Source organism: Cannabis sativa, chromosome 8 (genome assembly GCF_029168945.1).
Source record: "Cannabis sativa cultivar Pink pepper isolate KNU-18-1 chromosome 8, ASM2916894v1, whole genome shotgun sequence".
Taxonomy (NCBI): domain Eukaryota; kingdom Viridiplantae; phylum Streptophyta; class Magnoliopsida; order Rosales; family Cannabaceae; genus Cannabis; species Cannabis sativa.
The window spans coordinates 46,881,771-46,898,082 of NC_083608.1; the positions used below are offsets into that span (position 1 = coordinate 46,881,771).

The 16,312-nt window shown below is 26.5% G+C and overlaps 2 protein-coding genes across 2 annotated transcripts; both read left to right on the top strand.

The window, feature by feature from the left end:
* The first annotated feature begins 4,315 nt into the window (after positions 1 to 4,315).
* Positions 4,316 to 8,023, top strand: LOC115700900 (cytochrome P450 724B1). The gene is made up of 9 exons (XM_030628567.2): positions 4,316 to 4,836; positions 4,935 to 5,259; positions 5,379 to 5,531; positions 5,937 to 6,191; positions 6,311 to 6,397; positions 6,514 to 6,592; positions 6,687 to 6,799; positions 6,891 to 7,015; positions 7,485 to 8,023. The coding sequence occupies exons 1-9, from the start codon at positions 4,601 to 4,603 to the stop codon at positions 7,597 to 7,599; spliced, it is 1,488 nt and encodes a 495-aa protein (XP_030484427.2). The 5' UTR covers positions 4,316 to 4,600; the 3' UTR covers positions 7,600 to 8,023.
* Positions 8,024 to 12,944: 4,921 nt separating this feature from the next.
* Positions 12,945 to 15,637, top strand: LOC115699767 (proteasome subunit beta type-7-A). The gene is made up of 9 exons (XM_030627314.2): positions 12,945 to 13,100; positions 13,214 to 13,360; positions 13,802 to 13,943; positions 14,262 to 14,358; positions 14,448 to 14,517; positions 14,608 to 14,712; positions 14,976 to 15,074; positions 15,159 to 15,246; positions 15,330 to 15,637. The coding sequence occupies exons 2-9, from the start codon at positions 13,220 to 13,222 to the stop codon at positions 15,404 to 15,406; spliced, it is 819 nt and encodes a 272-aa protein (XP_030483174.1). The 5' UTR covers positions 12,945 to 13,100; positions 13,214 to 13,219; the 3' UTR covers positions 15,407 to 15,637.
* The last annotated feature ends 675 nt before the right edge of the window (positions 15,638 to 16,312 follow it).

Consider the following 16,312-nt stretch of genomic DNA (forward strand, 5'->3'; position numbering starts at 1 on the left):
TCTTTTAAGAAATTAATCACATTATATATATAAGGAAATAAAATAATTCAATAGTATTATTAATATATATGTTACTAATTATAAATGCTGTAAAATAGTTTTATTGAATATTACAATTTAATAGTTTTGTTACTAAAATAAATATGTTTTGCTACTAAAAAATTGATGTACAAAAAAATAGCAACAACTACCGAAATTTTAGTAAAAATAATTTTAGCGACCATGATTCAACTACCAACTTACTACCAAATCTACATCATTTAATTTGTTACCAATTTTTTAATAGCTAAAAGCTATAAATCTGTAGTTCATTACAGTATGCTTCAAGAATATCATATTATTTAATTGTTGAAATTATATACATGTGTTTTCTTTCAAAAGTGATAAAATAATTTGAATAACTTACTGTATATAACATTTTTTTTTAAAAAAATTCTATATATGGGTAATGTGTGGTTTAACTATATTCCTATTTAAAATATGTCTCTAAGATAAAAATTACTTATTTGTAACATGTGGGACTATAACTATATATGTATATGGTCTATCAAATAAATTTGAATGATGGTTGTTCAAAGTGAAAGGGGACAAACAAAAGTATATCCCATAATTAATCGGTTAAGGTTTCCACATTCTTAAGTTAACATTAATTAATTAATACTTTAAGCATATATTTAATAAGATAAATGTTAAAGTGCACTAGTGGTGCTAACACCCTCCTATATGTCAATATCGTTATTGGTTCAACTAAGTATCGGGTCCCATATAATTTAATATAATAGTTTTTAGGGAGTATCGCTAACCAATCACAACGTAACATGTCGAGAAGGTGCTAGGCACCACTAGTGCCTCATAACAATGCTCATTTAATAATCATCTATCATTAACGATTTAATTGTTTGCGATTTGCATCACACTTTATGAAATGGTTGAAAGCTTAGACTACTATTTGTTGATGCCTCAAGATAGCAACTTTCTACAATTGATCCATTTTCAAAATCCGCAAATACTGAAAAAGTTATCGAAGCTTAAGGTCTTCGCCTCCGAGCTTTTTTAATTTCTTAAGTGATTAATTACAACATCTCTTTAATCTTTTATGAAACATTATTTTTGCTTTGAATCTAAATGAGCTTAGCGTGGGCGACCTAGGATTCAAAGTGAGGGGTGGCGTAATTTTTTTTTGGTGAGGGGTCGGGGGACAAAAAAGTAAACTTAAAAAGAAAAAAAAATGCATTTAATGGGATTAGAACGCTTGTCCTCTGACCTATATGCTAAGTAGCTTAACCATTAACCAAAGTTAATATTATACTTATAAATATCATCTTTTATTACAAATACATGTTGTAACTAATTAAATTGCATATATATTTTTTCTCGATTTTTTTTTTCAGGGGACAACTGCCCTGCCTTGGTTATATGTGGGTCCGCCCCTGGATCTAATTATTCGAGTTCAATTCTTATAACTAATAATGTGTAACGATCTTAATCACCACTAGTTAGTAGTAATGTTGTCGCTTTTAACAATACTACAATAGTATATAATATTTTTAAACATCAACTGAGAAGAATTACATGTATTTGTAATATATATATATATATATATATATATATATATTTCCTAAAAAACAAATTAATAAATAATAAAGCTAGCTTATTAGTTTTTTTTTGATGGAAACAAAAAGTAGTAAAGTAGTTAATAAAAGTCATAAGTTTATATGTATAAGTAGCTATGATTAAAATGTAAACTGGTCTCCAGCTAATATGGTACGTTTTCAATATCGAATTCAAATGAGATGGGGATAGTAGTGGCCAGTGGATGCCCTAAAATCTAATTGCACGTGCACCAAATTAAACAACTTAATTAGCTGCAATAAAAGATATATAGAGCCAACTATATATATTCTCTATTTGCAATTGTACATATTATCAAATATATATATATATACTAATCTTATATTAAATGTAGCTATATATATAACAAAAATATTATTTTTTTTTAAAAAAAAAATATTACAATTTAAATTTAAACTCATTACACATATTTTTGTTGTTTTTTATCTCATATTATATATGTCTATATAATATATATATTTTTTAATATTGCAATTCAAACTTAAATTCATTGTACATATTTAAATTTTTTTTTTATCATTTTTTATCAAAAAAAAAATATATTTTTATTATTATATTATTTAAAAAAAATAAAAAAAAGTATATGATATTAATTAAAACTTAAAAGTATTACAGTAATTAAACTAATTATAATTAATAATAAATTTTGAATATTTTGATATATTTTAATAATACTCATATTAAATATTTTTTAATAAAAATAATTTTATTCATTGAATAACATCCAAAAAATAATTATTTAACAAAAAATATAAATAACTAAAATAAAAAGGAAGAATATAATTAAAATATTGGTAATATATATAAGTATATATTTGTTTGAGCCAAAAGATAATATTGGTCCATAAATACTTTGAGATGTTAAGAAAATAAAAGTACTTTGAGATAAATACGTAATTTTAATGCTTTAATTTCCTTCTATTCTTTAGTTACAAAAATAAATACTTATGCTACGTGACATGACATTATAATATATATATACTTGATCCAATATATCTATAGTAACTAAAATTGGAGGAATATATATTTGCAACTGTATGTCACTAAAAAAACTAGGTATTCAACACAATATTAACTTGAATATACATTTATGCTCACATATCTCATATATAAATAAATTATATATATAGTAATAGCTAGCCTAATTAATTGATCTCTTTAATCATTGTATTCATTTCACATATGGTAACCCTAGCTAGAAAACAAAACAAAAACCAATACAGCCAAACAGGAGCCGAAAATACAGTGCTTATATAATCATTCCAAGCAAATTTGGTCACAATTTTTTTGGTCGGGTTTCTACTCAAAACATCCCCATCAAGGCATGCACACGTACAATAATAATAATTAATCATGAAACAAAATGCTAGGGACATCTTATGGTGTTACACAATTTAATATTACAGTTTAACCATTTACAACGTGTTACATCTGTATAGTATCTCTACAAAAAATTTTACTTTTAGTCACAACAAAACTTGTGATTAAAAGTAAAAAAATTGTGACTAATTATAAATTATGATTCCTATGTTGTGACTAAAAGGTCCGTGGCTAAAAGTATTAGTCACAAAAATTACAATTTGTTGTGAGACTTAATGTATTTTTAGTCACAATACTTGTTGTGGCTGAAACTAAATTAGTGACAACTTGTAACTAAATACTATGTTTTAGTCATAAGTAACATTTTATTGTGACTAAAAGTCACATTTAATCACAAAAAAATTATGCTGTGACTAAAATATTATCACTAAGAGTAGCAATTTTTTGTAGTGTATAGTGTTTGATACCTTTAAATATCAAAGACCAATTCCAATAAAAATATGTATATTGATGTTTTATAAAATAATATATTTTATAGACAGGAAAAATTGCCATCCATTGGCATAAGTATCAAACTAATTTTTTTATGTATATACTTAAATAAAAAAATTATTTATATATCGAGTCCAATAAGCACCAAAATATATACTTCTATTAGAGTTGCTTTAATAGCAAAAATATTATTACGAGGTACCATGGTGCTTAACACTATTATGAAGTGCCGCTTTATAATTTGGTTAGCGATTTTTTTTAATAAAAATCGTAAAATATATTTGGGACTCCATATTAAATTAAACCAATAATAATATTACAAATCAATAAAATACTAGGCCCTCTGTAATGAAAACTCTTATATAATATTATTTTCAAAAGTAGTGTCTAGTGTGTTTGTGTTATCCCTCTTTATTGTTATTGCTTTAGGAAACCTATTGTTATTAATTGTATACGACCATGACTAGACTAAGGGAATATGATTGAGACTGCATATGTCCACATTATTAATATTTATTTATTTTAGTATTTGTAGCTACCTTCTCAGAATTTAGCTTTGGTGAGAATATTTGACGCAAAAATATGTAATAATAATGTATGAATTAATAAAGTAGTAATTAGGTATGGGAAAATATAAATTTGATATATTTATTAACTTTCGTTCCATGTTGCAAACTATTTTATTAACACTTATTACACAATTTTAGTAATGATAACTTCGTATGATGCATGGATTTGGCATTAATTTAAATTTACACATATATATATTGTACAAGAAAATTTAAAAACGTTTTAATTAATTTAATCTCATTATTTCATTGATTGTTATGTATTATTTATATATATATATATTCACCGGGGTGCAGTCATGACAATGGACAAGGGAGCAAGAAAGTGGCACACATATCTTATTAATTTGTCATTTTGTCACAAGAGTCAAATATATTTAAAAATTCAAAAGTATTAAACTATATACATAATTATAAATTAATTAATTAATTATAAGCTGTACTGAACTATGTATATATATAAGTACTACCAGTCGATATATATATAAATACATATATCCAAGTAGTCATTGGAAAAAAGCTTGTGCATATATGTACATTTTGAGTACAAGTAAACCGATATTGTTGAAGCCAATTTTATTAATGATATGATGATGATGAGTAGTAGTTACAGCAGTACAATATTATTTATAACCATGATTTTTGGCGTAATGGGTTCTCTTCTTCTTCTTCTTATTCTCATGAAATATTTTTTACCTACAAAACCTCAAAACTTACCAGCTGGTACAATGGGATGGCTGCCTTTTTTTGGTGAGACTCTTGCTTTTCTAAAGCCTCACAATTCTAACTCTTTGGGTTCTTTTCTCCAAGATCGTTGCCTAAGGTACGTATAAATATATATATATATATATATCATCATAATTTCTTAATTAATTAATTAATTAATTTGTCTGTACTTATAATTATATGATATGTATGCAGGTATGGAAAGGTGTTCAAATCACATTTATTTGGTTCAGGGGCTATAGTTTCATGTGATGTTGAGCTAAACATGTTTATTCTTCAAAATGAAGAGAAACTATTCGAAGCACATTATCCAAAGTCAATGCATGGTATTCTTGGCAAATATTCTTTACTTGTTGTGTCAGGAGATGTTCACAAGAAGTTGAGGAACATTATTGTAAGATTCATCAACTCATCTAAGTCTCAACCCAAATTCCTTGCATGTGTTGACAATTTGGTCATTTCCATGCTCAAATCCTGGAATGACCGTACACAAGTTTCCTTCTTTAAAGAAGCTAAAAGGGTATGTACATAATATTAATTAATTAATGAACAGTACTCACCTTTTATATTAAGCTAAAAGAACTAAATCTGCTTTTATATATAACATATATATATATTAATTAATTATTTTGGATGCAGATGACACTGAGTGTTATGGTAAAGAGTGTTTTGAATATTGAACCCGATGACCCATTAACTGTACAAATTTTAGAAGAGTTTGAAACATACATGAAGGGTTTTGTTTCTTTGCCCATATTATTTCCCGGGACATCATATTACAAAGCAATCAAGGTATTATATATAGAAAATTATATTGTATACTTATATGAGTTAGAGACTCTAATTTTAATAAATTATGTGAGGTTAATTATATTTAGTACTTTAATTATAGAGAGTATTTATTAATTAAAATTATTTTATAATTGTATTTATTATTAATTCATAAAATTTGATAGGAGATTTTTTATTTTGGAAATATTGATGTAAATTATATAAAATGATATATTATACTCAAATTTTATTTTTTCTAAAAATAAAACTCTTTAGTTAATATATTGATTAATCAAATCCAAGTTAGGTTCAAAGAAGACCTTAATATATTTTACCATAATTAAGCTTAACCTACTATTAGTAATAAGTTATTAATGTATAAATATGAATTGCTTTTTTTCTTTTCTTTTTTTTTTTTTTTTTCAGGCAAGAGAGAGGCTTTCTTCAATTGTTAAAGGAATAATAAAAGAAAGAGTACTAGGAAAAACTACTAGGAACGAAGTGGGTGAAGAAGAATTATTCTTAGATATGATAATTGAAAAGGAAGAGAATCTAAGTGAAGAAGAGAAATTGAGCATTGTATTGGATATCTTATTAGGTGGATATGAGACAACCGCAACTCTTATGTCCTTACTTCTCTACTTTATTTCCAATCAACCTCATGTCTTCCAACAATTAAAGGTACAAATATTATTTTGTCTAGCTTTTCATAATAATAATTATAAACATTAATGATATAATGTGTTTATATATACATAGCTAAAAAAATTATTAACTATATTATAATTATATATACACAGGAAGAGCACCAAGCAATAAGGGAAAACAAAAAAGATGGGGAGCCCTTGAATTGGGAGGATTACAAGAAAATGGACTTTACTTCCCATGTAATATATTAATTAATTAAGAACACAATTTAATTACTTATTATATTAATGCAAATCTTCAATTAGTGTATATATAATATATATAATGTTAATTAAATTACTAATGATGTGATCAGGTCACATGTGAAGCGATGAGGTGTGGAAATGTAGTCAAATTCGTTCATAGGAAAGCTCTTCAAGATGTAAAATATAAAGGTATATATCTATCATATATGTTATATAAGTATTAATTAGCTAGCTATATTAGTAACTTATTAAGATAATAAAACTCATTATCATCAAATTTCAGATATTGTGATCCCATCAGGATGGAAAGTGTTTCCAATATTCACAGGCGTGCATTTTGATGAATCACTTCATGACAAACCCCACGACTTCAATCCTTGGAGATGGACTAGTACTGTACGTATATATATACCATTATATTTATATATCATTAATTATGTATATATATGTATACATGATATATATATATATATATTATTAATAACAGGATAATAATAAGGAGATGAGAAAGAAGGTGACACCATTTGGTGGTGGACCAAGGCTTTGTCCAGGGTCCGAACTAGCCAAAGTAGTCATTGGATTCACCCTTCATCATATTCTCCTTAATTATAGGTAAAGAATAATCATTTATTTAAAATAACCAAAATCATCAAATTAATTAATACTAGTCTATATATATATATATTTTGAATGGCTAGTCTATATATATATATATAGTCTCTTCTCTCCTTGTATTTTCTTAATTATTATTATATATTATGTTGCTGTTGACAAAAATGACATAAATATTTATTAATTGCATGGAATTACTATGAGGCAGGGTTTAGCTTTGTGAATCCCTCCTATTTCTTTTTATCAATGTAATATTTTAATTTAACTAATATCTTACACATACTACTAAATTAATTTCAACCTAATATTTAATTAATACGATTACATATATAATAATAACAATTATAATTAATGTGTCAATATAATATATATCTATATATTTTAACATAATGATCATGACCACTACATTATCATTATGAGTATATATATTAATAATATATAATATTGCAATTAATTTGTACGTACGTAGGTGGAAGATAAAAGCAGATGAATCCCCGCTTGCTTACCCTTATGTGGAATTTCGAAGAGGTTTGATTTTGGAGATTGAACCAGCTGAAAACACATACATAAATATTACAAACTAATCATATATATATATATATATATACATTAATATATTATATATGGTGGTACGTACGTATACAATATGTCCGTATATGATCAAGTCCCTTCTCGGGCATTAGATCAGGCTATATGTATTTGCAGTTATAATTGTGAGAATTTTTGTTGATTAGATAAGGATGGATGATTAATTACACTTCAATTAGCTTTATTATTATTATATATTGTAATAATTTGCGGTGAAGCCTCTAATATTTGTAAATATTACATATGACTCTGATAAAAAAAATTATAAAATATCTTATTTTACGATTTTATTATAGTTATATTATTTTTTTTTTGGCTGTTAAATACCAATTCAAAATCACATGACACGACGATATATTAATTATTAGATCACATATTCAATAATTATTATTTACTCTATTTTTTAATTAAAAATGTATAAATTTGAATAAGAAAATAACTAAATCAATTTTTCTTTAATTAAACAAATAAAAGTTTATTTTAGAGCAAATCATATATATATATTTTTTTTAATTTAATACACATATTTTTGAGTTAGTAATTAACAATCAAAAAGTAAAATAAAATAGGCTATTTTTGTTATTAGGGGTCATATATTTAAATTTAACATGATTTCACAGTAAATATCATTTATATAATTTGTTTACATTTTTTTTTTTTTTGAATGGAAAATGTAAACTTCATTAACCAACAAACTCCGTCACCAAACAAGGTAACAAATCAGTAGGAACAGACTCCATACTGAAGGTACGATCAGGATACAACTTAGAAACTCTAACAAAGCTATGAGCCACTAAATTAGCAGATCGTTTAACAAAAATAACTTCAACGGTATTCAAATCCGCAAGCAAATTTTTACAACTTTGAATGACTTGACCAAACAAAAAAATCATACAAATAGAACTGCGTAATGCTTGCACAACCCCAAGACAATCACTCTCCACAGTCACATGATGCCACTGCTTCAATTTGATCCAAGTAAGAGCTTCCTTGACAAAGATAGCCTCGGCAAGGATCGGTTCCACCTTGTTCAACACTAAGATGGTTCGGCCCTCAATCAACCAACTGCTATCATCTCGTGCTACCAAACCCGAACCAAAAGACCGCCCATCATTCTGCGTCTACATTAACTTTAATGCTATTAGCAAGAGGAGCAGACCAATACTCTGCACTATCATGAATCTGATCATCAGAGTATGATGTGTCAATGACAGAGTTTTGAGCATTATTCCATTTAATTAAGTTACAAACGTTTATTATTATTATTGTTAAAAAAAGATATACCATTAAAATTAGATTGATGATATCATGGGTGAACTGACATTTGAAAAATATTGTCCCTTAAAAGTTTTCTAATATATTTATTTAATAATCTATGTTGTTTTATCATTATCTTAAAATAAACTAACCATTTGAGTAATTAAGTCATTATCTTATAAAAGAAATAACTATTAAATACTTTCATATATTAATAATGTGGGATTTTTAATTTACTTTACAAAAGAAAAAAAATATGAGACTCTTTAACACAAGAGTCCAACCTAATCATAAAGTTGTTCAGCCTTGAACAATTTGTTTTTCAAATTTTAAGTTTGTATAAATAATATAAAACACACATTTATTGGTGAACACTTTTAGTTATAGTTAGTTATTCTAGCTGTGCGTATAGGATAAGAGTTTGTTACTCTTCATAACTGGATAATTAGTTTTCCTAACTGTATTTTCTGTTTCTAACTGTATTTTCTGTTATTGATTGTATTGTACTCCTTTTCATATATAAATACAATCATCTCTTAGAGCTGAGTAACAGTTTTCACTCAAGCTTATTTTCTCTCAAATTCGTTTCTCAACTACATTCAATAGAAAGGTGGGTTTTTGTACAAAGAAACTTTTTATTTAATAAAACCAAAAACTATACAGCTCGGACAATTCTGTAGTTAAAATGCCAGAGACATGCACATGTGCTTAGCACTACTATGAGGTGGTAATATGTATATCACACATCTTGATATTTAAGGCTAATTATTAAATTCTTTGATATTAAATTACAATAACATAACACTTTATAAGAATATATTACACATCTTGATATATCTCTCAAATTACTCATGTAAAATGTAAAAACAATTTTGAACACATGGCCAGAAAGCACATTCTAAAATATATATATAATTACATAATTAATATTTAGTCAATGAAAATGTATTTAAATGAGCTAGGAGCGTAGTTTGAAGGTGTTATAGTTTTATTGTTTAAATTTTCAGAGGCAGTTTTGTCCCATGTGACTCGCTCTGAGAATTTAGGTTCCAGCGTCGGTGGCAAATGTCTACTTCGTAAATTCATGAGTGATTCTAATCACTTCGTCAAAATATATATAGTCAAAAATTAATAATTTTTATATATAACTTTAAAATTATTTATATTTAGGAACTAATTTAGTGATGAATTTGCTAAAATTTATTTAATTCAGAACCTAATTAATACAATATCTTACATTTCTTTTGATCATTTAAAGTCAAATGAAATTATCTTTTTTACTTAAAAAAAAGTCAAATGTGAAACTTTTATATATTTATTATTTGTATCAAATACTTTACTAATTCATTTCAATTTGATTTATTTAATCTTTTCCTTTATATTATATTTTAAATGCTATAAGATTGCTCCAACTTTTGAAGTCATCCATCCAAAATTGTTTGAATGTCGTTGAAAATGATAACATAGATCGTTTTTGTTAAATCGTTACATTATTTTGTTGTTATTATTATTTTATTTGGTTTGTTTTGGTGTGGAATATATGATAAATTTGTACCTAATGGCATGAATCTCGACATTCAAGCTAATTATAATTAATATGTATGTATGTAGTTAGTATACCCAACAAGCTTTGTAAATAATAAAACTTGCCAATCATCTCACGTGTAACATTATTTAATGTACATTTAATTCTCCCTAGGGACACCAATTAAGGATGGATTATAGCATAATATCAATATTTATATATATAGAATAATATTTATAATATAGTTTTATTATAAATTTATATCTAAATCCAATAATCTAAATAATTTTCTTAATTTGTGATATTTAATATTTTTTAGTTGTTCTAGCGCATGATTATAAATATAATCAAGTAGTTTCACACTTCTATACATAAAAATGAGATTTTAAATTCGAATCCCAACAAGAAAAAAAACTGATGTAAGAATTGCTAAATAAATTTATGGTATAACTTAAAAGAAAAATAAATAATTTTAACCTATTTCAATATAGTATAAATATAAAAAGAATTGCCCATTGGTATATATCCAACTTATTTTCTTTCTAAGTTAAAGTTGGTAAATAATTAGCTCATTCATTTTTTATGATTAATTATTGTTCAATATTAATATTTTCTTCCTATATATTCAAGTTTGGCCACAATCCAAATTATAGAAATATTAGAAGGAGCAACAACATATTATAAAATAAATTTTTTTAACAAAAGAAAAAGTCATAAAATAAACTAAACGTTTTTGAATTTAAAATTTAATATGTGTATGATGACATGATATAATTATTATTGTGACTACTTAATTACACTGATATAGTAAGTCGATCTTTTCTATATAATATTTTGCATGCAACTCAAAACCAGGAAAAAGAAGATTTGCTTACATAACTAATATGATTTGGTTTATTAATGAAAAAACAAAACTATATGATTTGGTTTAGCTTATTGTTTGAAAAACTCTTTTTTAATGTTTTTTTTTTTTATGGTTATTCTGTATGTATGCTCGTATTTTTAGATATTTTTGTTAAGAATTGTTATATATCTAACTTGTTTTTTTAATTAATCATATTTTATAAAAAAATCTTAATTAATTTCTTTTTACTTTTACTAAAATATAATTCTTTTACTTTGACCTTTTTTCTCATATTTTTCAACAATCTTTCTCTCTCGTACAAAAAAATAAATAAATAAAAAATTAAAAGCACTCCTCTTATATCTTTCTCTCTTGTATTTTTTATTATATATTTTTAGTTCATTCCACACAATTAATTTGTTGTATATATATATATATGTGTATTTTTTTTAATTATTTTTAAGTGTTTTTCATAATATTTTTAACAATTATATTTTGGTCGTGTATATTTTTTATGGTGTATATTAGTTTCAATTCCTGGTTTTTTTTTTTCTTCGTTGTATGTGTGTTGTTTTGCAGTTTAGATACATATATTTAGTTTATTTTTATTGACACATTTTATTAAAATACAATGGTTAAATTTTTCCATTTTTTAATTGACATAATATGTGTAATAGTAAATATTGACATATTAATTATATATTACCTATTATATTATATACTCTGTTTTAAAATCATAAGATTTTATTATTTTTATTATTAATGTAATTTTTTATTTAACTTTTAAAAAATAAATTATGAAGTAAAAAAATATAAAAGTATGAAGTTGTAACAACAAATTCCATAAAATAATAATGTAGCAGTACAAAAAGATAAATTAAATTGTCAAAACTAAGTAAAAAAATCATAATACAAATTACATTTATTATAAAAAAATGATATTGATATTATTTTGCATATTGCTATTAGGTCAATTTTTTGTTATTTTTCTGTTGCTTTATAGTTATGTTTTTGTTGTTTTATAGTTGTTTTCATGTTATTTATTAAGTTGTTCTAGAATTATCTTTTAGCTGTGTTAATCGTTTTTAAGTTGTTTTATTATTTTATTGAGACAATGTTTTCGTGATTTTGAAACTGTAGCACAATATTTTTGAAAACTTGGTACTAAAAAAGGATAAGTTGAAAAATGTCTTTTTTATTAATCAATTAATCAAATTTACCTTTAATTTTATATTTATTTGAAACATACCTCTTTTTATATGTATTGTACCCAAAATACCCTGACATAAGAGAGTCACATGAAGAGTATCTTGAAGTGACAGGGGCAAAATTGGTACAATGTTTAAAAAAAGAAGTAAAAATGATAGACTTTAAAAAAAAGAGTAAAAATAAAAGAGGACAATATAAAAAGGGTATAGAATGTAATTTCCTCACTAAAAAATAAGTGCCACAGTAAAAATAACAAAAAATGGTTATTTTTTTGTAAGATTTTCTTTATTTTTCGATTTTTATGTAAATAGCCCATTTTCTTTAACAAAATTTGTGTTGTTTGATTGTTAAAACCCAATTAATTAATTTTGGGCTAAGCCCAATGAGACTTCCTAGTTTGCAGAGAGAGCCCTTTTTGAGTGAGGCACATATATGGACCTGGGACTGGGCCTGGGCCTATTTTGGAAGCCCAAATATTTTGTAAAATTATTTATTTTATTTTATATTTAAAAATGATTTTCTTTTCTTTTCTTGTCGTCGAGGTTACTGGAGGAGACTCGTGGTGCTTTTAGGAGGAACCCAACTGATCTTCTTCTCTTCACTCTGATCTCTCCATTTCTTCTTCTCAAATCGATTAGGGTTTCCTCTTCCAACTCTCTCAGGTAATTCTCTTCTCTTATATTCCTCATTTTCTTTACATTTTCCCTTCTTTATTACCTGATTTTCTTTCTTTGCGCTTTAGGTTTTTAATTTTTGTTCCATTTCGTGTTTGCAGCTCACAATGTCGTCGAAGTTTGATCTTCCACCCAAAGGTGGCTTCAGTTTTGATCTTTGCAGAAGAAACGCTATGCTTTTGGAGAAAGGTTTCCGCCCACCAACTTATCGAAAGACTGGTACTACTATTGTTGGTCTAGTTTTTCAGGTACACTCATTTTTATTGCATTTTTTTTGGTATTGTCTTTCTCAATTAGGGTTAATTTCATTTAAATGTGTAACTTAAGAACTGTTTTCGAAATCGGCTACTTTAAGAATTTTGGATCGATATATTCGTGGTTATTCAGATTTTTAGTGTAATAGATTTGTAAATATATTATTGAATTATAAAAAATTCAAACTATATATAAGCCCAATTTTTAAGACAATTGGTTTTGATTTGTAGCCTAGGGTTTATCATTTCAAGAAGATACAGTTGTTTATGTTTGAACTTGCATGCCATTGTTATTTTTGTGCTTCTGAATGATAATTTTACTATATATATTCTATGTATTTGCAAACTACATCTTAGGCCGCTTCAATAATTTCGAAGTTGACAGCTTTGACGCTTTATGCACTTATAGTTTTGTCTTTTCCATCTTTTCTTCAGGATGGTGTCATTCTTGGAGCAGATACAAGGGCCACTGAAGGACCCATAGTTTGTGATAAGAATTGTGAAAAAATTCATTATATGGCTCCCAATATCTACTGTTGTGGTGCCGGAACTGCTGCTGATACTGAGGCAGTAACAGGTATATATGTGACTGTATGAAGAACATCTTACAAGGCAATTTGTGATTTAATACGTTACATGTGTTATGTGTAATAGTTTTCTCACATTAGAAAATGTTAAGTTCATAACCTATTCCCCAGTATTGTAACTTTGGGGATCCACTTGGTGGTAAGACAAACAAGTGGTAAATTTCATGCTTTGTTCCTTGTTTCATAACTCTAGGTTTGATAATAATAGAGTTTCTTTGTCTTCTAAAGATTAGTGTTTAGTGGTATAACAATTATTGAAGGGGGAAATTACTTTGGGAATCATTGTTTATGTGTTTGTGTTTATGTAGATTTGGTCAGTTCCCAACTACAGCTTCATCGCTATCACACTGGGCGAGAATCAAGAGTTATTACTGCTCTTACCCTACTTAAGAAACATCTTTTCAAGTTGAGTTTTTTTCATTAACATTTTCAAAATCAAATGTTCTCCTGTTTGTGCTATTTTTCTAACTGCTAATAGTAATATGTTTTTTTAGCTATCAAGGTCATGTCTCAGCAGCTTTGGTCCTCGGCGGTGTTGATGTCACTGGGCCTCATTTACATACCGTAAGTTATAGTTTTCAGACTCTTAAACAGATTGTTATAGTTGTGCTTCACACACTATGAAGTTATGAAAATGTTTGCATACTTTGGCAGATCTATCCTCACGGTTCTACCGATACATTGCCATTTGCTACAATGGGCTCTGGTTCACTTGCAGCAATGTCAGTATTTGAGACTAAATACAAAGAAGGGCTCACTGTAAGTTAGTCTTTTATATTTGAAACCTTGTGTGTGTATATTGCTGGTATTCCCTTGATACTGTTAGAACATAAAATTTTATTAACAGCAGTGATTATCAATGGAAATCTATTAATCTAATATACTTACAGATGCTTTAGTGAGTTTAACATATCTTTGTTCTTGTTGGTATGTGAAATAACTTCTATGGGGGTAGGCATAAATGGTGTAAACCTTTTATTTTATTTTATTTTATTTTTAACCTGCTTGCTCTAATGGTGCAGAGGGATGAAGGAGTGAAGATCGTGACTGAGGCAATATGCTCTGGTATTTTTAACGACTTGGGCAGTGGAAGCAATGTCGATGTTTGTGTAATAACCAAGGTTTGTTGTTTTCATCAGTCTATCATCATTTAAAACGAAGTATTATCACGATGCTATAAGCTTGACTTCTTGTCACATGTTCAGGGACACAAGGAGTATTTGAGGAACCATTTGACGCCCAATCCTCGCACCTTTGTCAGTGAAAAGGAATATAAATTCTCCGAGAAGACTGGTTAGTGACACAAACTTGAATTGGTGTGTTTATGACCTAAAGTCCCTGTTAGCTAATATTCAACAATTGATTGAATTTTGCAGAGGTTCTTTTAACAAAGATTACTCCATTAAAAGAGAAGGTTGAAATAATTGAAGTAGGGGATTCAATGGAAGAGTGAAAGGTGTGGAGAAGCAAATGAGCATTTCTTGCAAATTCTAAAGATGGAATATATGAACTCGTATTTCTTTCCTTTTGTGTTCCTCATCATTTTATCTAGCATTTACATGGTCTTTTCTTAATCTGGATCTCTCAGTACTTGTGGGCAAAGAAACTGTTGAATTGGTTAATGGTACTTTGTTTTGTAGTGTCAAAACTCAAAATCAATAGAATGCCACCTATAATCTGCCTATTTTTTTTTTTTATTGATGCTTAAATTGGCCTACATTTGAAATGTTTTAGGTAAAAAGTTTGCTTGCTTTTGTTTTTGTTGTTGTAGTGATAAAATTAGAAGTTGAAGCCTTGTTCTCACTGAGAATTGTTTCACATGGTTGGTTGTAGAAATGGGCCATTGATTGCTTGTGTTTTGTCCATTGCTTCCAATGGCTTTTTAAAGAAACTTGAAAAAGCTAAGATGGTAATTGCAACGTTTAATTTTCTTCTCCACCATCACACTGATTTTTTTTTTTCTTTCGTTATTACTATTTCAATTATATGGATAAATTATACATGAAAAAGAGAAAAGTTAATAAGTTCTATAAAATTAAGTGAAATGTGTTTTTATGATATTTTATTTTCTTTGCTGTTTTATGTATCCTTTTGTTTTGTTTTTTTTAATTTGTTAATAAAGAAACTTTATAATTTTTAATTTTGTCATCATTAAAAAATAAATATCAATTTTACTGTTTTGACCAATCAATTATTATTCAAAGTAAATTCGGGTTTATTGATATGTTCATTATTAAAAAATAAAATAAAGGTAAATTTTTGGCCAATTCAATTTCACTTAATTTTCAATGCTCTATGCACTACAAACCATAGAAAAAAAAATAACAAACACGTAACATAATAACATATAAACAAATAA